Here is a 20,985-nt window from a genome sequence, read left to right as displayed (position 1 = left end):
TTACCACTACATTTACTTTTTTGGTAAATTAATGTTATTGAGGTGTAATTTGTATATACTAAATGCACCCTTTTGCTTTGGCTTTTTGAGCTTGGCAATAATGATTTTGAGATATATTGAGGATATTAAATATATTAGTAGTTTGTTATGTTTTATTGCAGTGGAGTAAGTAGTCCATTGTGGAGAAGGCAATGGCACCCCACTCCAGTACTTGGCCTGAAAAATCCCATGGATGGAGGAGCCTAGTAGGCTGCAGTCCATGGGGTCGCTAAGAGTCGGACACGACTGAGCGACTTCACTTTCACTTTTCACTTTCATGCATTGGAGAAGGAAATGGCAACCCACTCCAGTGTTCTTGCCTGGAGAATCCCAGGGACAGGGGAGCCTGGTGGGCTGCTGTCTATGGGGTCGCACAGAGTCGGACATGACTGAAGCGACTTAGCAGCAGCAGCAGCAGTAGTCCATTGTATGGATTTACAATAGTTTGTTTATTCATCCACTGGTTGCTGGACATTTGGATTTTTTGGGTCAGTTTTTGGTTGATTTGAATAAGACAACAGCCTTTTGTATTTAAGTCTTTGGTGGACAAACATTTTCATTTTTATTGATCAGTACCAGGAGTGGAATTGCTGGGTTGTATAAGTTTGTGTGCTTTCTAAAGTGACTGCTTAATTTTTCATTTCCTGTATTGAATGTATGAGAGGTCTCCTTGTTCCACATTCTCACCAGTACTTGTTATTGTAATCTTTTTAATTTTAGCCTTTTTTTTTTTGTGGCTGTGTGATGTTATCTTATTGTAGTTTTATTTTCCATTTCCCTAATGACTAATGATGTTAATCATCTTTTAATGTGCTTATTCATCATTTGTTTATATATTTTTAATGAGGTGTCTGCTCAAATTTTTTTTGACTGTTTTTATTTTTGAGTTTTTGTCTTATTGTTGAGTTATAAGATTTTTTTAATGTATTTTGGATACAATTCCTGTGTCATAGAATCATATATGTGAGTTTTGTTCTCCAGTCACTTAGATTAAATAGTTCTGTATTAGTGTGTATGTATGTGTATGCATGTACATGCGTATGTGTCTGGAATTTGTGTGAATATAGTACCCACAAAAACAAGCAAAATGACCCACTGTCAAAAGATGAAATAGTCAACAGAACCAGAATCAGAAATGATATAAATGTTGGAATTATCATACAGGGGTTTTGAAGTTACAAGGACTACTGTTTGTTAAGTGTCTAGTGAAAGGTGGACAACACACTAGACACTTAAATAAAGAATTTAAGCTGGTTGATAGTATTGTTTTGTCTTCTATATCCTTACTGATTTTCTGTAAATTTACTGTATCAATTACTGAGAAAGGAGTTGTTGAAATCTCCTGCAGTTATTTTGAATTTGTCCTTCTCCTATCAGTAATTTGTTTTATGTTTTGTAAGCTTTGTTTTAGGGTGCTTACACGTTTAGGGTTGTTACCTCTTCTCGATAAATTGTTTGTCATTACAGAATGTCCATTTTTAGCCCTGGTAATAATTTCTCTGCAGTCTTCTTTGCCTGGTATTAATACAACCACTTTAGTTTTGCTTTGATTAGTTTAACACGGCATCTGTGTTTGTATCTATAATATCTATATTTATCTATCTGTCTGTCTATATCACCATCTTTTTACTTTTAACCTCTTTTTGTTAAGGTAATGTCAGCATGTTGTTGGGTCTTATTTTTTATCTAGTCTAACAGTCTTTCTCTTTTAACTGAATGACTTGACTATATTATTTAATGTAATTAACCAATATATATTTTGTTAACTACATTTTCCCCACTTTTTTCTTAGTAGTTGCCCTAGGGATTATAGTATGTATCTTTATTACAGTCAACTTCAGATTAACCTGAGTCCAGTAAGTTTGCTTCATTATAGCTCCATTTAATTTCTCCTCCTTTGTTCTGTTGTTTTTGTATATATTTTACTTAAATATGTTACAATTTCAGCAGTTCAGTATTGGAATTATTGGTTTAAACAGTCATAACATAACTTTAAACATAAAAGTTTAAACATAAAAGATGAATATATTCTCTTTTATGTTTATGTAAATATTTACCATTTCTTTTCACCCAAAAGTATTCCCTGTATTATTTCTTGTAGAGAAGTTCTGCTTGCAGTAGATTCTATTAGTTTCAGTTTATCTGGGGATATTCTTATTTACCTTTCATTTTTGAAAGATAAACTTGCTGGATTTAAGGAATCTTGGATGACATTGTTGTTTTAACGTTTTGAGTATTTCTTTCACTACCTTCTGACTGCCGTGCTTTCTGATGAGAACTCAGCTTTTAATCACATTCTTGTTCTAATTCATGATGAGCCATTTTCTTTTGCTTCTTTCAGAAATTTCTTTTTGTCTTTCATCAGTTTGGTTACAGTGTATCTAGATGTGGATCTTTATGTGTTTATCTTCATAATCATTTAGTTTCTTGTATGTGTAAATTACTGTTTTTCATCAAATTTGGGAAGTTTTCAGTCACTGTTTTAAAAAAGAAGTTTTTTTCTGCCTCTTATTCACTCTTTTCTCCTGCGTGCTTTAGTGCTATGTTGCTTCAGTCATGTTCGACTCTGTGATCCTATGGACTATAACCCACCAGGCTCTCTGTCCATGGAATTCTCCAAGCAAGAATACTGTAGTGGGTTGCCATTTCCTCCTCCAGGGGATCTTCCTAACCCAGGGACTGAAACTGTCTCTTGTGTCTCCTGCATTGCAAGTGGATTGTTTACCGATGAGCCATCGGGGAGCCTCTATTTCTTCTGAGATTCCCTTTATGATTGTATTGGTATGTTGATGTCTTATTAGGCTGTGAGGCTATGTTGATTTTTCTTTACTCTTTTTCTGTTTTTATAGGAAAGATACTTTATTTAGTTATCTTCACGATTTTTTCATTTGTTAGCTCAGAAATGCTGTCAAACTCTTTAAATGTATTGTCTTTAGGGTGTTATATTTTTCATGTCCAAATTTTACATTTTTATTAGTTTCTGTATCACTATTGAGATTCTCTATTTTTTGAATCATTTTCATGGTGTTTTCTTTTAATTTCCTTAACACAGTTTGATTTTTTGGAATGTATTTAAAGTAGCTGCTTTGAAGCCTTTGTCTGATGTATCCAATAACTGGACCCACAGTGAGTCATTGTCTGTTGACTGCTTTCTTTTACATTGGTTGCTTCTGTTTTGTTTTGTTGAGTGCTTTCCTAAGTATTGGTCACACTTTCCTTTGCAGGTTTCATAATTTTTTGTTTGTTTAAAACTGGACTTGTAAAATAATACATTGTAGGAACTCTGGTTTCTCTCCGCCCTCCCAGGCTTTTTTTTTTTTTTTTAACTTTCATGAAGTTAAACTGTGGCATCTATCTCCCTGCAGTGCTTGGCTGGTAATACCTTTGCTCACATCTTTTATTTTTAGTTTTCTAGCCAGAAGTCTTTGGGATTGCCTTGTTCATCAGTGATTTGTGCAAAAGTTGTGCTTGAACACATTGTGCCCATATGACTTCCAGTCTCTGCTGATGTATATGTGTATGGTTGGGGAGCGCATTGAAACCTATAGCTTTGAAGTCTCTTTTGACTTTTACTTTTCACTAGGTCTGTTTTTTTTCCCCGGACAATATTTTTATTTCAGAACAAATTCATATACAGTTTCTGTAGAAGATTAGAAAATTTTATAGTTCTACTTTGAATTACAAGCACAAAGGTGTTATAAGCACACATCTCTAATAATACTAAAAAATTAATCTATGATTATGGTAATGTGACAGCAGATTGATTTTAAAACTACAGTCCTTAAGTATTAATACCTTAAAAATGATTGCTCATCATTGGAATTATTTTCACATTAAAAAAATTACAATATGGTTCATTTATTATGTTTCAGATGTATAGCAAAGTGATTCAGTTATACATGTTTTTTCAGATTATTTTCCATTACAATTTACTGAAAGATATTGTATACAGTTCTCCATGTTATAAATGGAATATGTTGCTTATCTATTTTATATATAGTAGTATTTACCTGTTAATTTCGTACTCATAATTCATCCCTCTCCACCTCCCACTTTTTGGTAACCATAAATTGTTTTCTGTGTCTGAGAGTCAGTTCCTATGTGTATATAAATTCATTTGTATTATCTTTTAGATTCCACATATAAGTGATGTATCATATTTGTCTTTCTATGTCTGATGTACTTCACTAAGCATACTGTTCTCAAGGTCTGTTCATGTTGCTGCAGATGGAAATCCTTCATTCTTTTTCATGAATGACATTCCACTTTGTGTGTGTGTGTGTATGTATAAGACAATAATTTATTGATGGGCACTTGGGTTGTTTCTGTGTGTTGGCTATCGTAAATAGTGCTGTTATGAACATTGAGGTGCATGTATCTTTTTGAGTTTTCTTCTTTTCTGGATGTGTGTACCTAGGAATATATATCCTAGGGATCGCTGGATCATATGGTAGCTCTATTTTTAGTTCTTTTAAGGAACCTCCATACTGTTTTCCATATTGGCTGCACCAGTTTACATTTCCATGAATAATGTAGGAGGGTTCCCTTTTCTCCACACCCTCTCTAGCATTTTTTATGTGTAGACTTTTTGATGATAGCCATTCTGACCAGTGACACCTCAGTGTGGTATTGATTTGCATTTCTTTAATAATTAACAGAGTGGAGCATCTTTTCATGTGCCTGTTGGCCATCTGTATATCTTCTTTGGAGAAATGTCTGTTCAGGTCTTCTAGCCAATCTTTGACTAGGTTCTTTGTTTTTTTTTCTTTTTTTTAATATACTGAATTATATGAAATGTTTGTATATTAACCCCTTGTCCATTGTATCACCTGTACATATTTTCTCCTGTAAGTTTTCTTTTTGTTTTGTTGATGGTTCTTTTGCCAGACAAAAGCTTTTAAATTCCATTTGGTACTGTTTGTTTATTTGTGTTTTTATTTCTTTTGCTTTGGGAAATTGATCTAAGAAAATATTGCTTTGATTTATGTCAGAATGTTTTGCATGTGTTCTCTTCCAGGAGTTTTATGGTGTCATATCTTTAAACCATGAATTTACTTCTGTACATGGTATGAGAGTGTGTTTCATTGATTTACATGTAGCTGTCCAGCTTTCTCAACATTACTTTTTGAACATACTGTCTTTTCTCCATTGTGGATGCTTGCCTCTTTTGTCATAGGTTGGTTGATTGCAGATGCAAGGGTTTCTTTCTGGGCACTCTGTTCTGTTCCGTTGCTCTATTATACATGTCTGTCTTTGTGTCAGTACCATGCTGTTTTGATTACTGTAGCTTTGTAGCATAGTCTGAAGTCTGGAAAGTTAGTGCCTTCAGCTTTGTTCTTTTTCTTCAGAATTGCTTTGGCAATTCCGGGCCTTTTTGTCATTTCACCTAAATTTTAGGATTTTTATTTTGTTATTTTACAGAAATCATTTTCAAATCAAGTGTCCTAAATCTTTTCCCAGATGTTTTCTTCAAGGTTGGGTCTTATATTTATGTCTTGTAGATTTTGAGTTAATTTTAAACATTTTTGTAAGGTAAAAGTCCAGCTTCTTTCTTTTGCGTGTAGACATTCAATTTTCCTAGGACCATTTGTTGAAGAGACTGTCCTTTCCCCACTGTGTAGTCTTGACACCCTTTGAAAATCACTTGGTCTTGCACACAGGGGTTTATTTCTGGGCTCTGTTCTGTTGTGTTAGTTTGTGGTACTGACTTTAATCAGTACCACAGTGTCTTGATTACTTTTGTTTTGTAGTATGTTTTGAAATCAGAAATTGGGAGACCTCTAACTTTGTTTTATCTCCTCAAGATTGTTTTGGCTATTTGGGACTCCTTGAAATTCCATATGAATTGGAGGATTTTTTTTTTTCCCCCACTTCTGGGAAAAAATAAAGTCATGGGATGTTGATAGAAATTGCGTTGAATCTATAGATTGATTTAAACAGTATTAAGTCTTCCAACCAATCCTTGAACATAGGGTGTATGTCCATTTATTTGTATATTCTTTTATTATTTTTACTTTTAGCAATGTCTTGTAGTTTTCAGTTTATAAGTCTTTTACCTCCTTAGTTCAGTTTCTTTCTAAGTACTTTTCCCTTTTTTATGCTATAAAAATGGGATTGTTTTCTTAACTTCATTTTATTTTTGGGTATTGTTAATGTATTAGACGTGTAATTGATTTTTTGGTGTTGATTTTGTACGCGGCAACTTTGCTGAAATAATTCATTAGTTAATAACAGTTTTTTGTGTGTATATGTGTAATGTTTAGAGTTCTATACATATGAGGTCAAGTCATTTGTGAATTGAGATAATTTTACTTCTTTTACAATTCTCCTTTGCCTGTTATTTCTGTTTCTTGTCTGATTTCTCTGGTTTGAACTTCTGGTACTGTGTTGAATAGTAGTGACAAGAGTGGGCATTCTTGCCTTGTTCCTTATCTTAGAAGAGAAGCTTTTAGTCTTTGACCATTCACTCTCTTGAACTTTTCATTATGTTGAGTGGTTTTATTTCTAGTTTGTTGAGTGTTTTTATCAGTACGAAAGGGTATTGAATTTTGTCAGATGCTTTTATTTTGTCAGTTGACATGATCATGCAGTTTTTGTTCTTTATTTTGTTAGTTGTTGATTTTCATTTATTGAACTGTTCTTATATTCTAGGTATAAATTCTACTTGATCATAGTATATAATCCTTTTAATGTGCTGTTCAGTTCAGTTCAGTTCAGTTCAATCGTTCAGTCATGTCCAACTCTTTGCAACCCCATGAATTGCAGCACGCCAGGCCTCCCTGTCCATCACCAACTCCTGGAGTTCACCCAGACTCACGTCCATCGAGTCAGTGATGCCGTCCAGCCATCTCATCCTCTGTCGTCCCCTTCTCTTCCTGCCCCCAATCCCTCCCAGCATCAGAGTCTTTTCCATTGAGTCAACTCTTCGCATGAGGTGGCCAAAGTATTGGAGTTTCAGCTTTAGCATCATTCCTTCCAAAGCAATCCCAGGGCTGATCTCCTTCAGAATGGACTGGTTGGATCTCCTTGCAGTCCAAGGGACTCTCAAGAGTCTTCTCCAACACCACAGTTCAAAAGCATCAATTCTTCAGAGTTCAGCCTTCTTCACGGTCCAACTCTCACATCCATACATGACCACAGGAAAAACCATAGCCTTGTGGATTTGGTTTATTAGTAGTTGTTGAGTATTTTTGTGTCAGCATTTATTGGGAATATTAGTCTGTAGTTTTTGTTTTTCCATGTTGTATCTTTGTATGGTCTTAATAGCAGAATTGGAAGAAGGCAATGGCACCCCACTCCAGTACTCTTGCCTGGAAAATCCCATGGACGGAGGAGCCTGGTGGGCTGCAGTCCATGAGGTCACAAAGAGTTGAACACGACTCAGCGACTTCACTTTCACTTTTCAGTTTCATGCATTGGAGAAGGCAATGGCACCCCACTCCAGTGTTCTTGCCTGGAGAATCCCAGGGACGGGGGAGCCTGGTAGGCTGCCATTTCTGGGGTCACACAGAGTCGGACACGACTGAAGTGACTTAGCAGCAGCAGCAGCAGAAGCAATATCAGAATTAGTGTTGATAAAACATCAAATATACTAAAATCTACTCTTAAATTTGTTCTGATTGGATCATTGAGTTACCAACCCTGCCCTCCTCATACAGCTCATTATGTGACTCATTATTTTCTGATTCTTGATAGTTTATAGGCTTGTAGCTTAGTTTTTAGAATTTGGTGATTTTGCAAAAGAACTTGCACACTTGCTTTAACGTTGCTGCATCTCAACTCTGACATTAAAACAGCCTCTCTGTAATCAACTTACATGCCTGGTAGTATTAAGATACTTAAAAATGACTTCTAACAGCTATTTCCCTTAGTCTTACTTGCTTGGGTTTTTATATATTGCTGAAGCATCATTCTTTTAAGGATGTAAACTATACTGACTTGGTAATGAAATGGAGAAACCTAACTAGAAGACAAATGCCAGGGCTTTTAAAAATTACACAGTGCATTAGTAAGTGCTTTAAAATTAAACCATCCAATGACATACATGCAAGTTACACTGTAGATGCAAAAAAATGGATTGAATGTGCTTTTATGTTCACCTCCACCAATGCTCTGTACTAACTACACTGCTGTGACAGTAAAGCAATTAAGAGCTAACCATTTGTTAGTCTGAGTACATGTCTGAATACCTGTACTCAGTCTCAGTACATCAGTCTGAGTACGTGTACTCAATACATCTGTGTATTTAATTGGCACACACACTCTTCAAGTACCCAACTTACTTCAATCCTATGTTCATTTTTTTCTCAGAGTGGTTTAAAGTAACTACAAAGACACATAAAAGGGGAAAAAAATGAATGCCAGGCTTCCTATTTAAGATTAAATTTTAGTATATTTGATGTTTTATCACCACTAATTTACCAACAACAAATTCAGTTAGAGTTTAATAATAACTAAACTTTGTATTGGAGAAGGCAATGGCAAGCCACTGCAGTACTCTTGCCTGGAAAATCCCATGGACGGAGGAGCCTGGTGGGCTGCAGTCCATGGGGTCACTACGAGTCCTATGCGACTGAGCGACTTCACTTTCACTTTTCACTTTAATGCATTGGAGAAGGAAATGGCAACCCACTCCAGTGTTCTTGCTTGGAGAATCCCAGGGACGGGGGAGCCTAGTGGGCTGTTGTCTATGGGGTCGCACAGAGTCGGCCACGACTGAAGCGACTTAGCAGCAGCAGCAATATCAGAATAATACTGGCCTCAATGAATGAGTTTTTAAGTTTTCCTTTTTTTCAATGCTTTGGAAGAGTTGAATTCTTTGGAAGGAGTATTGGTGTTAATTCTTCCTTAAATGTTTGGTAGAATTCTCCAGCAAAGCCATCTAGTCCTGTGTTTTTCTTTGGTGAGAGGTTTTTGATTATATCTTCAGTTTCCTTACTGTTGACATTTTCTATTTCTTCACAATTCTGTCTTAGAAGATTGCATTTTTCTAAGATTTTACCCAGTTCTTTTAGGTTCATTGTTCATAGTATTCTTTTAACAATAGTTTTTATTTCTGTGACTTCAATTTTAATGTATTCTTAGATTCCTAATCCTAGTTCTTGAGTCTTCCTTCTCTTTCTTCCTTCTTTCTTTCTTTCTCTCTTTTCTCAGTCTAGCTACAGTGAAAGTGAAAGTCAGTTGTGTCCGACTTTTTGCAACCCCATTTACTGTAGTCCATGGAATTTTCCAGGCCAGAATACTGGAGTGGGTAGCCTTTCCCTTCTCCAGGAGATCTTCCCAAACCAAGGATAGAACCCAGGCCTCCCTCATTGCAGAATAATTCTTTACCAGCTGAGCCATAAGGGAACCCCTAGTCTAGCTAAGGGTTTGCCAATTTGTTGGTCTCAAAAAACCAGCTCTTGGTTTCAGTCTGCTTTATTGAGATACCAAGACTGGGTAGCTTGTAAATAATAGGAATTTATTTCTCACTGTTCTGCAAACTTGGAAGCACAAGATCGGGGTGCCAGCATGGTCACATGCAGGTGAAAGCTTTCTTCCTGATTCATTGCTGGCACTTCTTACTGTGTCCTCACATGGTGGAAGGGGCTGGGGATTTTTCTGGAGCTTTTTTCATAAGGCACTAATTCCATTCATGAGGGTTCCATCTTCATGACTTAAGCACCTCCCAAAAGCCCCAGCTCCTAACGCCATCATCTTTGGGAGTTCGGATATCATCAATATATATTTTTTGGAGGACACAAATATTCAAACCATAGCAATTTAGTTGATTTTTAAAAATTTTCTTTTGTATTCACTTATTTATCTCTGTTCCAATCTTCATCATCTCTTCTGTGAATGTTGAGTTTAATTTGTGTTTCTGGTCTCTTGATGTATAAAGTCACATTGTTGCTTTGAGATCTTTTTAAATAGAAGGGATTACTGCTATAAACTGCTCTCTTAATGTTGCTTTTGCTGCATCCCAGACGTTTTGGTATGCTGTGTTTTTGTTTGTCTCTAGGTATTTTCTTTTCTTTCTTTTTTTTGATGTGGACCATTTTTAAAGTCTTAGTTGAATGTTAATATTGCTTGTGTTTTATATTTTGTTCATTTGGCCACCAGGCATGTGGGATTTCAGCTCCATAACCAGGTGTCAAACCCACAGCCCCTGTATTGGATGGTGAATTCTTAACCATAGGACCACCAGGGAAGTCCCTCCTGATATTTTCTTAATTTCCTTGTGATTTCTTCCTTGACCCTGTTTTTGTTTAAGAATACGTTGTTTAATGTCTACATGTTTTTGGATTTTCTTGTTGTCTTTCTGTTATTGATTCCTGGTTTCATTCCATTTTGTTTGCAGAAGAAAACTTAAAGTATTCTTAAGTTTTAAATAAAAGTTTTGTGGTCTATCATGCCATCCCTTTTGCAGAGTGTTTCTGTTCTGTGCATTTGAGAAGAATGTATATTCTGCTGTTGTTAAATGGGGGAAACTTTTTTCCCCCTGTTTTTCCCTATATTTTTTACTAGTGTTGTTCTTTATTCTACTGTAGAGATTTATGTTTCCTTTTGACATCAATTTCTTGTAGCCTAAGGAACTGTTTTTAACCATTTATTGTTGTGAAAATCAGCTCATAATGAATTTTCTCACCTTTTTTTGTTTGAAAATATTATTTTCAATAATGGATATTTCCATTAAATATAGAATTGCATTTTGATTATTGTTTTCTTTCATCATTTTAAGGAGTCACTGTCTTTTGGCTTGCTTACTGTCTGACAAGAAGACTATAGTCATTCTTGTCTTTATCCTTATTTAAGTAATAGGTCTTTTTCCTGGGACATTTAGTATTTCAGTTCAGTTCAGTTGCTCAGTCGTGTCCGACTCTTTGCGACCCCATGAATCGCAGCACGCCAGGCCTCCCTGTCCATCACAAACTCCTGGAGTTCACTCAGACTCACGTCCATCGAGTCAGTGATGCCATCCAGCCATCTCATCCTCTGTTGTCCCCTTCTCCTCCTGCCCCTAATCCCTCCCAGCATCAGAGTCTTTTCCAATGAGTCAACTCTTCGCATGAAGTGGCCAAAGTACTGGACTTTCAGCTTTAGCATCATTCCTTCCAAAGAAATCCCAGGGCTGATCTTCAGAATGGACTGGTTGGATCTCCTTGCAGTCCAGGGGACTCTCAAGAGTTCTCCAACACCACAGTTCAAAAGCATCAATTCTTCAGCATTCAGCCTTCTTCACAGTCCAACTCTCACATCCATACATGACCACAGGAAAAACCATAGCCTTGACTAGACGGACCTTTGTTGGCAAAGTAATGTCTCTGCTTTTGAATATGCTGTCTAGGTTGGTCATAACTTTCCTTCCAAGGAGTAAGCGTCTTTTAATTTCCTGACTTCAGTCACCATCTGCAGTGATTTAGTATTTAGCTTTTAGTATTTTCTTCTTCTACTGACACACCTCTCAGTACCGGCAATTTCATTATAATACATTGGATTTGTCTCTCTGTGTGTATTTATCCTTTTAGATTTGGTTAGTTACTTGCATCTCTAGTTTTATTGTTTTTATAAAATTTGAAAAATGTTTGACCAGTATCTCCTCAAGCCCTTTTTCCTCTTTTTGTCTGTTTCTGTTTTTTAATATGTATTCTTCATTTCCGTGTGGGGCTCAGGCTTTTTCTTTTTTCCTTTATTCTTAAAACATTTTTTTTTTCTTCAAGTTATTTTTTGTGCTGTAGTATCTAACCTGTTCAAGTCTTATCCAGTGAAAATTTCATTTCAGATAGTTTATTTTTTTATCTCTAAAATTTCAATTTAGCTCTTTTTCCTGTCTATTTCCATTACATCTCTAAGTACGTGGGACATATTTATATTTGCTTTTTACAAGATTATTTTTGTTAATTCTACTGTTTCTGCCATTTCTGTGTCTGGTTTTATTTTGTGTATATGTGTGTCTGTTTTAATTGACTAAGTTTTCTCCTTTTTGTGAGTCATAGTTCCCAGTTTTTCTTATGTCTAGTAATTTTTGATTGAATTCTTGACATTTAAAATTTTTACATTGTGGAGGCTGGATTTTAAGTTTTTAAAGAGTTCCAGGCATGCCTCTGAGATATTGAGGATTCAGTTTCAGACAACTGCAATGAAGTGAGTATTGCAACAAAGTGAATCACATGAATTTTTTGGTTTCCAAGTACACAGAAAAGTTGTGTTTAAACTGTACTGTTGTCTATTAAGTGGGCAGTAGTGTTGTCCAGAAAACAATGTAATATACCTTAATTGAAAATACTTTACTGCTAAAAAATGCTAACCATCATCTGCTGCTGCTAAGTCATGTCAGTCGTGGCCGACTCTGTGTGACCCCATAGACGGCAGCCCACCAGGCTTCCCCGTCCCTGGGATTCTCCGGGCAAAGAACACTGGAGTGGGTTGCCATTTCCTTCTCAATGCATGAAAGTGAAAAGTGAAAGTGAAGTTGCTCAGTCGTGTCGTACTCTTCGTGACCCCATGGACTGTAGTCTACCAGGCTCCTCCATCCATGGGATTTTCCAGGCACGAATGCTGGAGTGGGGTGCCATTGCCTTCTCCAAATGATCATCTGAACCTTCAATAAGATATAATCTTTTTGCTGGTGAAGGTTCTTGCCTTGATGTTCATGTCTGCTGACTCATCTGGGTGGTGGCTGATGAAAGTTGGGGTTGCTGTGGCAGTTTCTTAAAATAAGACAAGAGTAAAGTTCTCCACATCGATTACTGTTTCTTTCCCAGACGATTTCTCTGTAGTGTGCAGTGCTGCTTGATAGCGTTTTACCCACAGTAGAACCTCTTTCAAAATCGGAGTCTGTCCTTTTAAACATTGCTACAGTTTCAACAACTAAAGTTTATGCCATATTTTGCATCCTTTGTTATCATTTCAACAGTCTTTGTAACAGCTTCATCAGGAGTAGATTCTGTGTCAAGAAATTACTTTCTTTGCTCATCCATAAGAGACAACTCCTCATCTGCTAAAGTTTTATCATGAGATTACAGCAGTTCAGTCACATCTTCAAGTTCCAGTTCTAAATTCTAGTTCTCTTGCTGTTTCTATCACATCTGCAATATTTTCCTTCACTGAAGTCTTGAACCTCTTAAAGTCATCCATGAGATTTCTACTCAATTCTTTCAAACCATTATTGATGTTGATATTTTGACCTCTTCCTTTGAATCATTAATATCCTTATGATTGGTGAATCCTTTACAGAAGGTTTTCAGTTTACTCTGCCCAGAGCTATCAAGGGAATCACTATCTATGGCACTTAATAGCTTTATGAAATACATATCATAAGGGTATATATGAAATATATATATAAGTAATAATACTTAAAAGTTGAAATTGCTCCTTGATCATGGGCTGCAGAATGGACGTTGTGTTAGCAGGAAGGAAAACAGTATTATCTTTGTGCATTTTCAAAGAGCTCTTGGGTGACCAAGTGCATTGTCAATGAGTAGTAATGTTTTGAAAGGAATCTTTTTTTTTCTGAGCAGCAGGTCTCAAGAGTGGGCTTATAATATTCAGTTGTAAAACAGATGTATTGTCATTCAGGCTTTATTATTCTACTTACAGAGCACAGGCAGAGTGGATTTAGCATAATCCTTAGGGACCCTAGGATTTTCAGAGGGTAAATGAACATTGGTGTCAACTTAAACTCACCAGCTTCATTAGCTCTTGCCCTGTGAAGCTTTGAAGCCAGGCGTTGACCTGGCTCTCTAGCTGTTAAAGTCCTCAATGGTATTTTCTTGCAATATAAGACTGTTGCATTGATATTGGAAATCTGTTGTTTAGTGTTGTCGGTCAGTCCCCAGGGTGCATTAGACTCTTTGGGACCTTGTGGACTGCAGCATGCCAGGCTTCCCTATCCTTCACTGTCTCCTGGAGTTTGCTTAGACTCATGTCCATTGAGTTGACGATGCCATCCAACCATCTCATCCTCTTTTGTCCCCTTCTCCTTCTGTCCTTAGTCGTTCTGAGCATCAGGGTCTTTTCCAATGAGTTGGCTCTGCATTGGTGGCCAAAATATGGGAGCTTCAGCTTCAGCATCAGTCTTTCCAATGAATATTCAGGACTGATTTCCTTTAGGATGGACTGGTTGGATCTCCTTGCAGTCCAAGGGACTCTCAGGAGTCTTCTCCAGCACCACAATTCAATAGTATCAATTCTTTGGTGCTCAGCCTTCTTTATGGTCCAGCTCTCACATCCATACATGACTACTGGAAAAACCATAGCTTTGACTAGATGGACCTTTGTTGGCAAAGTGATTTCTCTGCTCTCTAGGTTTGACATAGCTTTTCTTCCAAGGAGGGCTTCCCTGATAGCTCAGTTGGTAAAGAATCCACCTGCAATGCAGGAGACCCCAATTCAGTTCCTGGATCAGGAAGATCCGCTGGAGAAGGGACAGGCTACCCATCCATTATTCTTGGGCTTCCATTGTGGCTCAGCTGGTAAAGAGTCTGCCTGCAATGCGGGAGACCTAGGTTCACTCCCTGCGTTGGGAAGATCCCCTGGAGAAGGGAAAGGCTACCCACTTCAGTATTCTGGCCTGGAGAATTCCATGGACTGTATGGTCCATGGGGTCGCAAAGAGTTGGACATGATTGAGCCACTTTCACTCACTTCACTTCTTCCCAGGAGCAAGCATCTTTTAATTTCATGGCTGCAGTCACTGTCCACAATGATTTTGGAGCCCAAGAAAATGAAATCTGTCACTGTTTCCACTTTCCACGTCTATTTGCTATGAAGTGATGGGATGGGATGTCATGATCTTGTTTAGTGTAGGTGCCTGCGTCTTGCTAGGTCTTCTGTGTAACTCGCTGCAGCATCTACATGAGTACTTTCTACTTCACCTTGCACTCTCATGTTGTGGAGATGGATTCTTTCCTTAAAACCCGTGAATCACCCTTTGCAGCTACAGACTTCCCCTTTGCCACTTCTTTACCTTTCTCTGTCTTCATAGATGGGTTTCCCTTGTGGTTCAGCTGGTAAAGATTCATGGAAAATCAGGGCTTTGATCTGGATTAAGCTTTGGTTTAAGGTAATGCTGTGGCTTGTTTGATCTAACCAGACTACTAAAACTTTCTGCTTATCTGCAGTAAGGCTGTTTTGTTTTCTTATCATTTGTGTGTTCACTGGAGTAGTGCTTTAACTTTTCTTCAAGAACTTTTCCCATATGGCCGCTATGGAGAACAGTATGGAGATTTCTTCAAAAAGCTAGGAATAATCTACCATATGACCCAGAAATCCCACTACTGGCCGCATACCCTGAGAAAACCATAATTCTAAAAGAAGACATATGTACCCCAACATTCATTACAGCACTATTTACAATAGCTGAACATGAAAGCAACCTAGCTGTCCATTGACGGATAGATAGAGAAGCTGTGGTACATATATACAATGGAACATTACTCAGCCACAAAAAGGAACACATTTGAGTGAGTTCTGGTGAGGTGGGTGAAACTAGAGCCTGTTATACAGAGTGAAGTAAGTCAGAAAGAGAAGAATAAATACCATGTATTAACACACATATATGGAATCTATTAATATAAAAATTGTACTGATGAACCTGCTTGCAGGGCAGCGGTAGACATAGGGAACAGACTTATGGACACAGCGAGGGAAGGAGAGGATGGGATACTTGAGAGAGCAGTACTGAAACATGCCCATAGCCAGTGGGCATTTGCTCTGTGACTCAGGGAACTCAGCCAATGCTCTGTGACAGCCTAGAGGGGTGGGAGGTGGGAGGGAGTTTCAAGAGGGAGGGGACGTATGTATATCTAAGGCTGATACATGTTGATGTATGAAAGAAACCAACACAACACTGCAAAGCAATTACCCTCCCATTAAAAATAAATTAAAAACAAACAACAAAGAACTTTTCCTTGGCATTCACAACTTGGGTAACTGTTTAGCACAGGAGGCCTGGCTTATGGCCTATCTCAGCTTTTGACAAACCTTCTCCACTAAGCTTAGTCATTTCCAGCTTTTAATTTAAAATGAGAAATGGGTGACTCTTCTTTTTGCTTGAACACTTGGAGGTTGTTTTAGAGTTAGTAGTTGGCTTAATTTCAATATTGTTTTGTCTCAGAATAGGGAGGCCTGAGGAAAAGGGAGAGTGATGGGGAATGGCCAATTGGTGGAGCAGTCAGCACAGATAACATTTATTAGGCTCATATGGGTGCAGTTCATGGAATCCCAAAACACATTGCAATGGTAACATCTAAGATCATTGCGTACAGATCATTATAAAAACATAATAATAATGAAAAAGTTTGAAATATTGTGAAAATAACCACAATGTGACACATGACACAAAGGGAGCAAATGCTGTTGGAAAAATGGTACCCATGGTTTTGTTTTAGGCAGGGTTGCCACAAACCTTAACTTTTGTAACAAAAAACCTCAGTATCTGTAAAACATAATAAAAGAAGGTATGCCCCTATAGACTTGTTCTGGTAGGCAGTTAAGTTACCTTGTAGATTGGCTCAGTGCTTTTGAAGCCTGTTTTTAAGCTCCTTTTGGGAAGTCTTAAGTAGCCTTTGGGCTTCACTGCTGGCTCAGTAAAGAATCTGCATGCAATGAGGGTGATGCAGGAGATACAGGTTCAATTCCTGGATCAGGAAAATCCCTTGGAGGAGGACATGGTAACCCACTCCAGTATTCTTGCCTGGAGAATCCTTGGACAGAGGAGCCTGGTGGGCTATGGGGTCGATAAGAGTTGGGCACCTGGGTATGCACGCAAAGTAGCCTTTATGCTTTGCTAATGCGGTCTCTTGTAAAACAAGGCTGTTCGGGGATGTATTCTCATAACTGTTGTTGACTTAACTATTGTTGGTGGGAAAGATTCTCAGCCTTGTGTGATCTCTGGGAGTTGTTCTTTTTAAAAATCTTTTTTTTCCTCCTTAGGAAATCGATTTTGTTGGGCTTTGTAGCATGTTTTTGTAAGCATGTACGGATTGGCATTCAGCTAAATAGTCAAGGGAACTGTTCCGTAGATTGGTGGACTTCTTTCTCAGTATAACTCTTTTCTCACAGGTGTTCTGTAGTGTAAATTTTATTTGCCTTGCCTCTCCAAACTCTCATCTTTGTTTCTTTAACTCAGCAAAATTGCTGGGCTCTTTGAGTTCCTCTCAGTGTGCTACATTTTGGATATAGCCTTTAGATGTAAAGCCTGGGCAATAGCAGGGCTTTTCTCATTTCTTTTCTTATGGATCACAGTCCTGAAATGTCTGATATCTAATGTGTGAAAATAGTTTCCCATAATTTTTTTTTTTGAGTTTTTTAGCTGTTTACAGCAGACAGATAATATCCTCTTACTTCCTTGTAGTCAGAAGTGGAAGTCCTGTAATGGACACTTTCAAATTTTTAAGTTGTTTGAACTTTCAGTAGCATTCTTGAAAGTGGTCAAGTACTACTTTCTTGTCCTTCATGACCTCATTTCTTAATTATTGATGTTTTCCTGGGGTCTCTTTTCTCTTTGATCCTATTTCTTCTTAGACATTTTCTTGATGGCTTTATCCCTTATCATACCTTTAGGCTTCATCTGTGTGCTGTGTGTGTGTGTGTGTTTGTGTTAGTCACTCAGTTGTGTCCAACTCTTTGCAATCCCATGGACCAGAGCCCGCCAGCCTCCTCTGTCCATGGAGTTCTCCAGGCAAGACTACTGGAGTGGGTAGCCATTCTCTTCTCCAGGGGATCTTCCTGATCCAGGGATTGAACCTGGGTCTTCTGCATTGCAGGTAGATTCTTTACCATAACACCAAAAAATGACGTTGCCAATTCAGATCTCTCCTGGGATTCATATAAACAGTTGGTTACTGGAAATATACATTTGGATGAGAGGAGTTAAACCCAACACGTTCCTCTTCAAGCTTTTTTCTGATGTTCTTTAGTTTGGTAAATAATGTTACCTCTAGTCATTTGCTTGAACCAAAGGCTTAAGAGACATTCTCAACTTCTGTGTTTCTTGCATCTCCGCATATTTAATCAAAACCACTTTCTGTTGACTGTGCCTGCTCAGTATCTTGATTAGCTTATCTTATCTCAGTTCTTATTGCCACTGCTACTATGTTCTTTGCATCCATATTTTGAACAACCCCCTGCTAGTTTCCCTTCTCTATTGTTACTTATTGCATGTCCTCCTTCTTGATTACAGGGAAGTGATCTTTTAAAAACAGAGCTCCTTAATATGGTTTACAAGACTCTTTTTAACCTGACTCTTCTTACCTCTGCATCCTGACCATTTTACTTTATTCATATGGAATTACTTTTGGTCTGTCAAACACACCATGTGTAATGTCTTGTTTCTAGATATTTCAGCCCATGCCATACTGTGGATAACTTTTAAAAAAGCAAAAATAAATTAAAAAGTTTTCTCTATGGCAACCAGTCAAGTAGCCCATAAAACTAAAAACTCATAAGTAAAGTCACTACAAGTGGGAATATTTGCAACCTAAACCTTTTCTTATCTCTGTGCACAGATAAGAAAAGAACCAAAAACCCAGAAGAAAAGTGAACAGAAATCATGAATAGATGATTTTGCTTCATACTATATTAAAAGATGCTCAACTTCACTCACAGTAGGAGAAATACAAAATAAATCTGAGTTACAAGTTTTTACCTAATATATTGGCTGAAATCCAAATATTTCTAAATACAGACTTTAATATATCTATCTAGATATAGAGTTTAGTACTCTGTAGGTGGAATTGTGGGAAAAGAAGATTTCTCATGTAATACTGGTAGGAAAGTAAATTGGTGTAAGCCCCCCAGAGGGCAATTTGCTGGTGTCAATTAATATACATATATATTGATATAATGTACAACTGTAGTAGATAAATATACCATAATATAATCAATCAGCAATTTTAAGAATATATAGTTATTATAATAGTGATTTTATTATGTTATTAAATTTATATTATGAAATACGGTTATGCTTATAGTATATGTACTTACTTATCATTATGTATACTTCTATATGGTCTTCCCTGGTGGGTCAGTGATAAAGAATCCGCCTGCAATGCAGGAGACACGGATTCTGGGTCAGGAAGATCCATTGTAGGAGGGCATTGCAAACCCCCTCCAGTGTTCTTGGACAGAGGAAACTGGCGGGCTACGCTCCATAGGGTCATAAAGAGTCGAGCATGACTGAAGCGACTGAGCCACACACACAGACACACACACACGTCTATATTTTGTGTGTTTATATATTTTCTTGCTCTCACAGTTTCACGTTTGGGAATTTATCCTAAAGATACACAAGCACATGTATGAGCTGACTTACCTGTAAGCTTATTTATTGCAGTGTTTATAATAGCAAAAGGGAACCTAGATATCTATAAGTGAAGGATTGCTGAGAAAAAAGAAAAGAATGAAGATGCTGTCTATGAATTTATGTTGTAGAGATATCCAACAAAGATTTTATGTTGTTACGTAAAAACATCAAAGTATGTGACAGCGTGGGTAAAACAGTATATATACAGCGTGTGTATAAAATGCTATATTGTGTGTTAAAAAGGGGGAGAAATAGAAATATTTTTATAAAGGTTTCACAGGAAGGTAATAAAAGCGCTTATTCTTTGAGGTGTTTCTGGGAAAATTAAGAACAGGAGTTGCAAGGAGACTGTATACTGTATACTTTTTTTGTATTTTTGAGTTTTGAACCATCTGAATATATTGTCTCTTAAAATTTTTAAATGTATAAGAGATCTTAACAGAAAATGCTTTTTCTTTTGTTTTTCTCATTAGTAAGCTAAAAAAGCTGAGTGAAGACAGTTTGACTAAGCAGCCTGAAGAAGTTTTTGATGTATTAGAGAAACTGGGAGAAGGGTAAGTACAAAAAATACAAAAGTAGAATTTAGATAATGACAGAACAGTTATAACGTCCCATGTAAGATTAGTCCTTCACTAGAGTATATTTGACTGAATTCAACAGTAAATGTACAGAGGGAATGTAACAATACCTGAACATAGCAAAGGTCATATATGACAAGCCCAAGCTAGCATCATACTCCATAATGAAAAACCAAAAGTATAGGAGAACTTCCAAGATAATAAAGGCATAAAACACAAAACAGGTTAGATCAGTAAGAACAGGGAAAAGGAAATAGAGAAAACAAAAATATAAAATAGTAAGATAAATTTAAGTTAGAAGGAATAAAGTGAAATGTATTTTTCACTAAATATCAGTTCTCCCATAGACAGACTATTAGGGTCAATTAAAATGCAAAACTTAGCTATATGCTGTTTATAAGAGCCTGTGTAACACAAAGGGTGGACATATAATGGTATTTCCTATTAGAGACATCAGATAAGAAAGAGGTAATCATATCAAAAAAGAAAGCACAAATGGCAATGTTTATATCAGGTAAATTAAAGTTAAAAGATCATAAGTGAGTAAAGAGGAGTTAATATTCAGATAAAGAATGAAGAGGGATATTAGGTAATGATATGAAAGAGAACTCACAGTGAAACATAGTAAGACCTGGTGATGTTGTGAATTGAGTGTGTTGTAATTCAGCTTCTGGCAAGATTAGATGTTGGGTTGCAGAAGTCTCAGTCCTGGACATATAAGAAATAAGATTTTCTTTGAAGCGTTCAGAAGTTTTCTGGCTCTCTCAGTCTTGGCCTGGGAATTTAAGCCCTGAGCTTGTTATATTTGTTTTATGACTTTTCCAGCTTAGTCAGGAGCAGCCATTCCATTCTGCAGTTTTTGTACTCTTATTTTCACTGTAACATTCAATTGATTCAGGTACTTGATCTTCTAAAGCTTTCTCTAGACTCCAGGAACTAAGGATAATAATTTAAATAATTATTTTGCCATCAGATACCTTAGTCTCAGTGTTCTTCTTGTCCCTTGCATTGAAGTCATTACCATCTTTAAATCTAAGAAAGAACTAATCCAAGATTCCCATTTCTTAAGATTCTTTCCTTTGGA

The 20,985-nt window shown here is 37.0% G+C and overlaps 1 protein-coding gene across 2 annotated transcripts in view; it reads left to right on the top strand.

Moving 5' to 3' along the window:
• STK3 (serine/threonine kinase 3) overlaps nucleotides 1–20,985 on the top strand; it is a 309,491-nt gene that overhangs the window by 19,049 nt on the left and 269,457 nt on the right. For both annotated transcript variants that reach the window (XM_070383025.1, XM_070383024.1), the window contains exon 2: nucleotides 19,797–19,877. In XM_070383025.1, coding sequence (XP_070239126.1) covers nucleotides 19,797–19,877 — 81 coding nt within the window. The remainder of the gene's footprint in view (nucleotides 1–19,796; nucleotides 19,878–20,985) is intronic.

The sequence above is a fragment of the Bos mutus genome, chromosome 14, assembly GCF_027580195.1.
Source record: "Bos mutus isolate GX-2022 chromosome 14, NWIPB_WYAK_1.1, whole genome shotgun sequence".
In the NCBI taxonomy this organism is placed as follows: domain Eukaryota; kingdom Metazoa; phylum Chordata; class Mammalia; order Artiodactyla; family Bovidae; genus Bos; species Bos mutus.
Note: the sequence above shows the minus strand (reverse complement) of the source record. Positions and strands in the feature narration are given on the sequence as shown.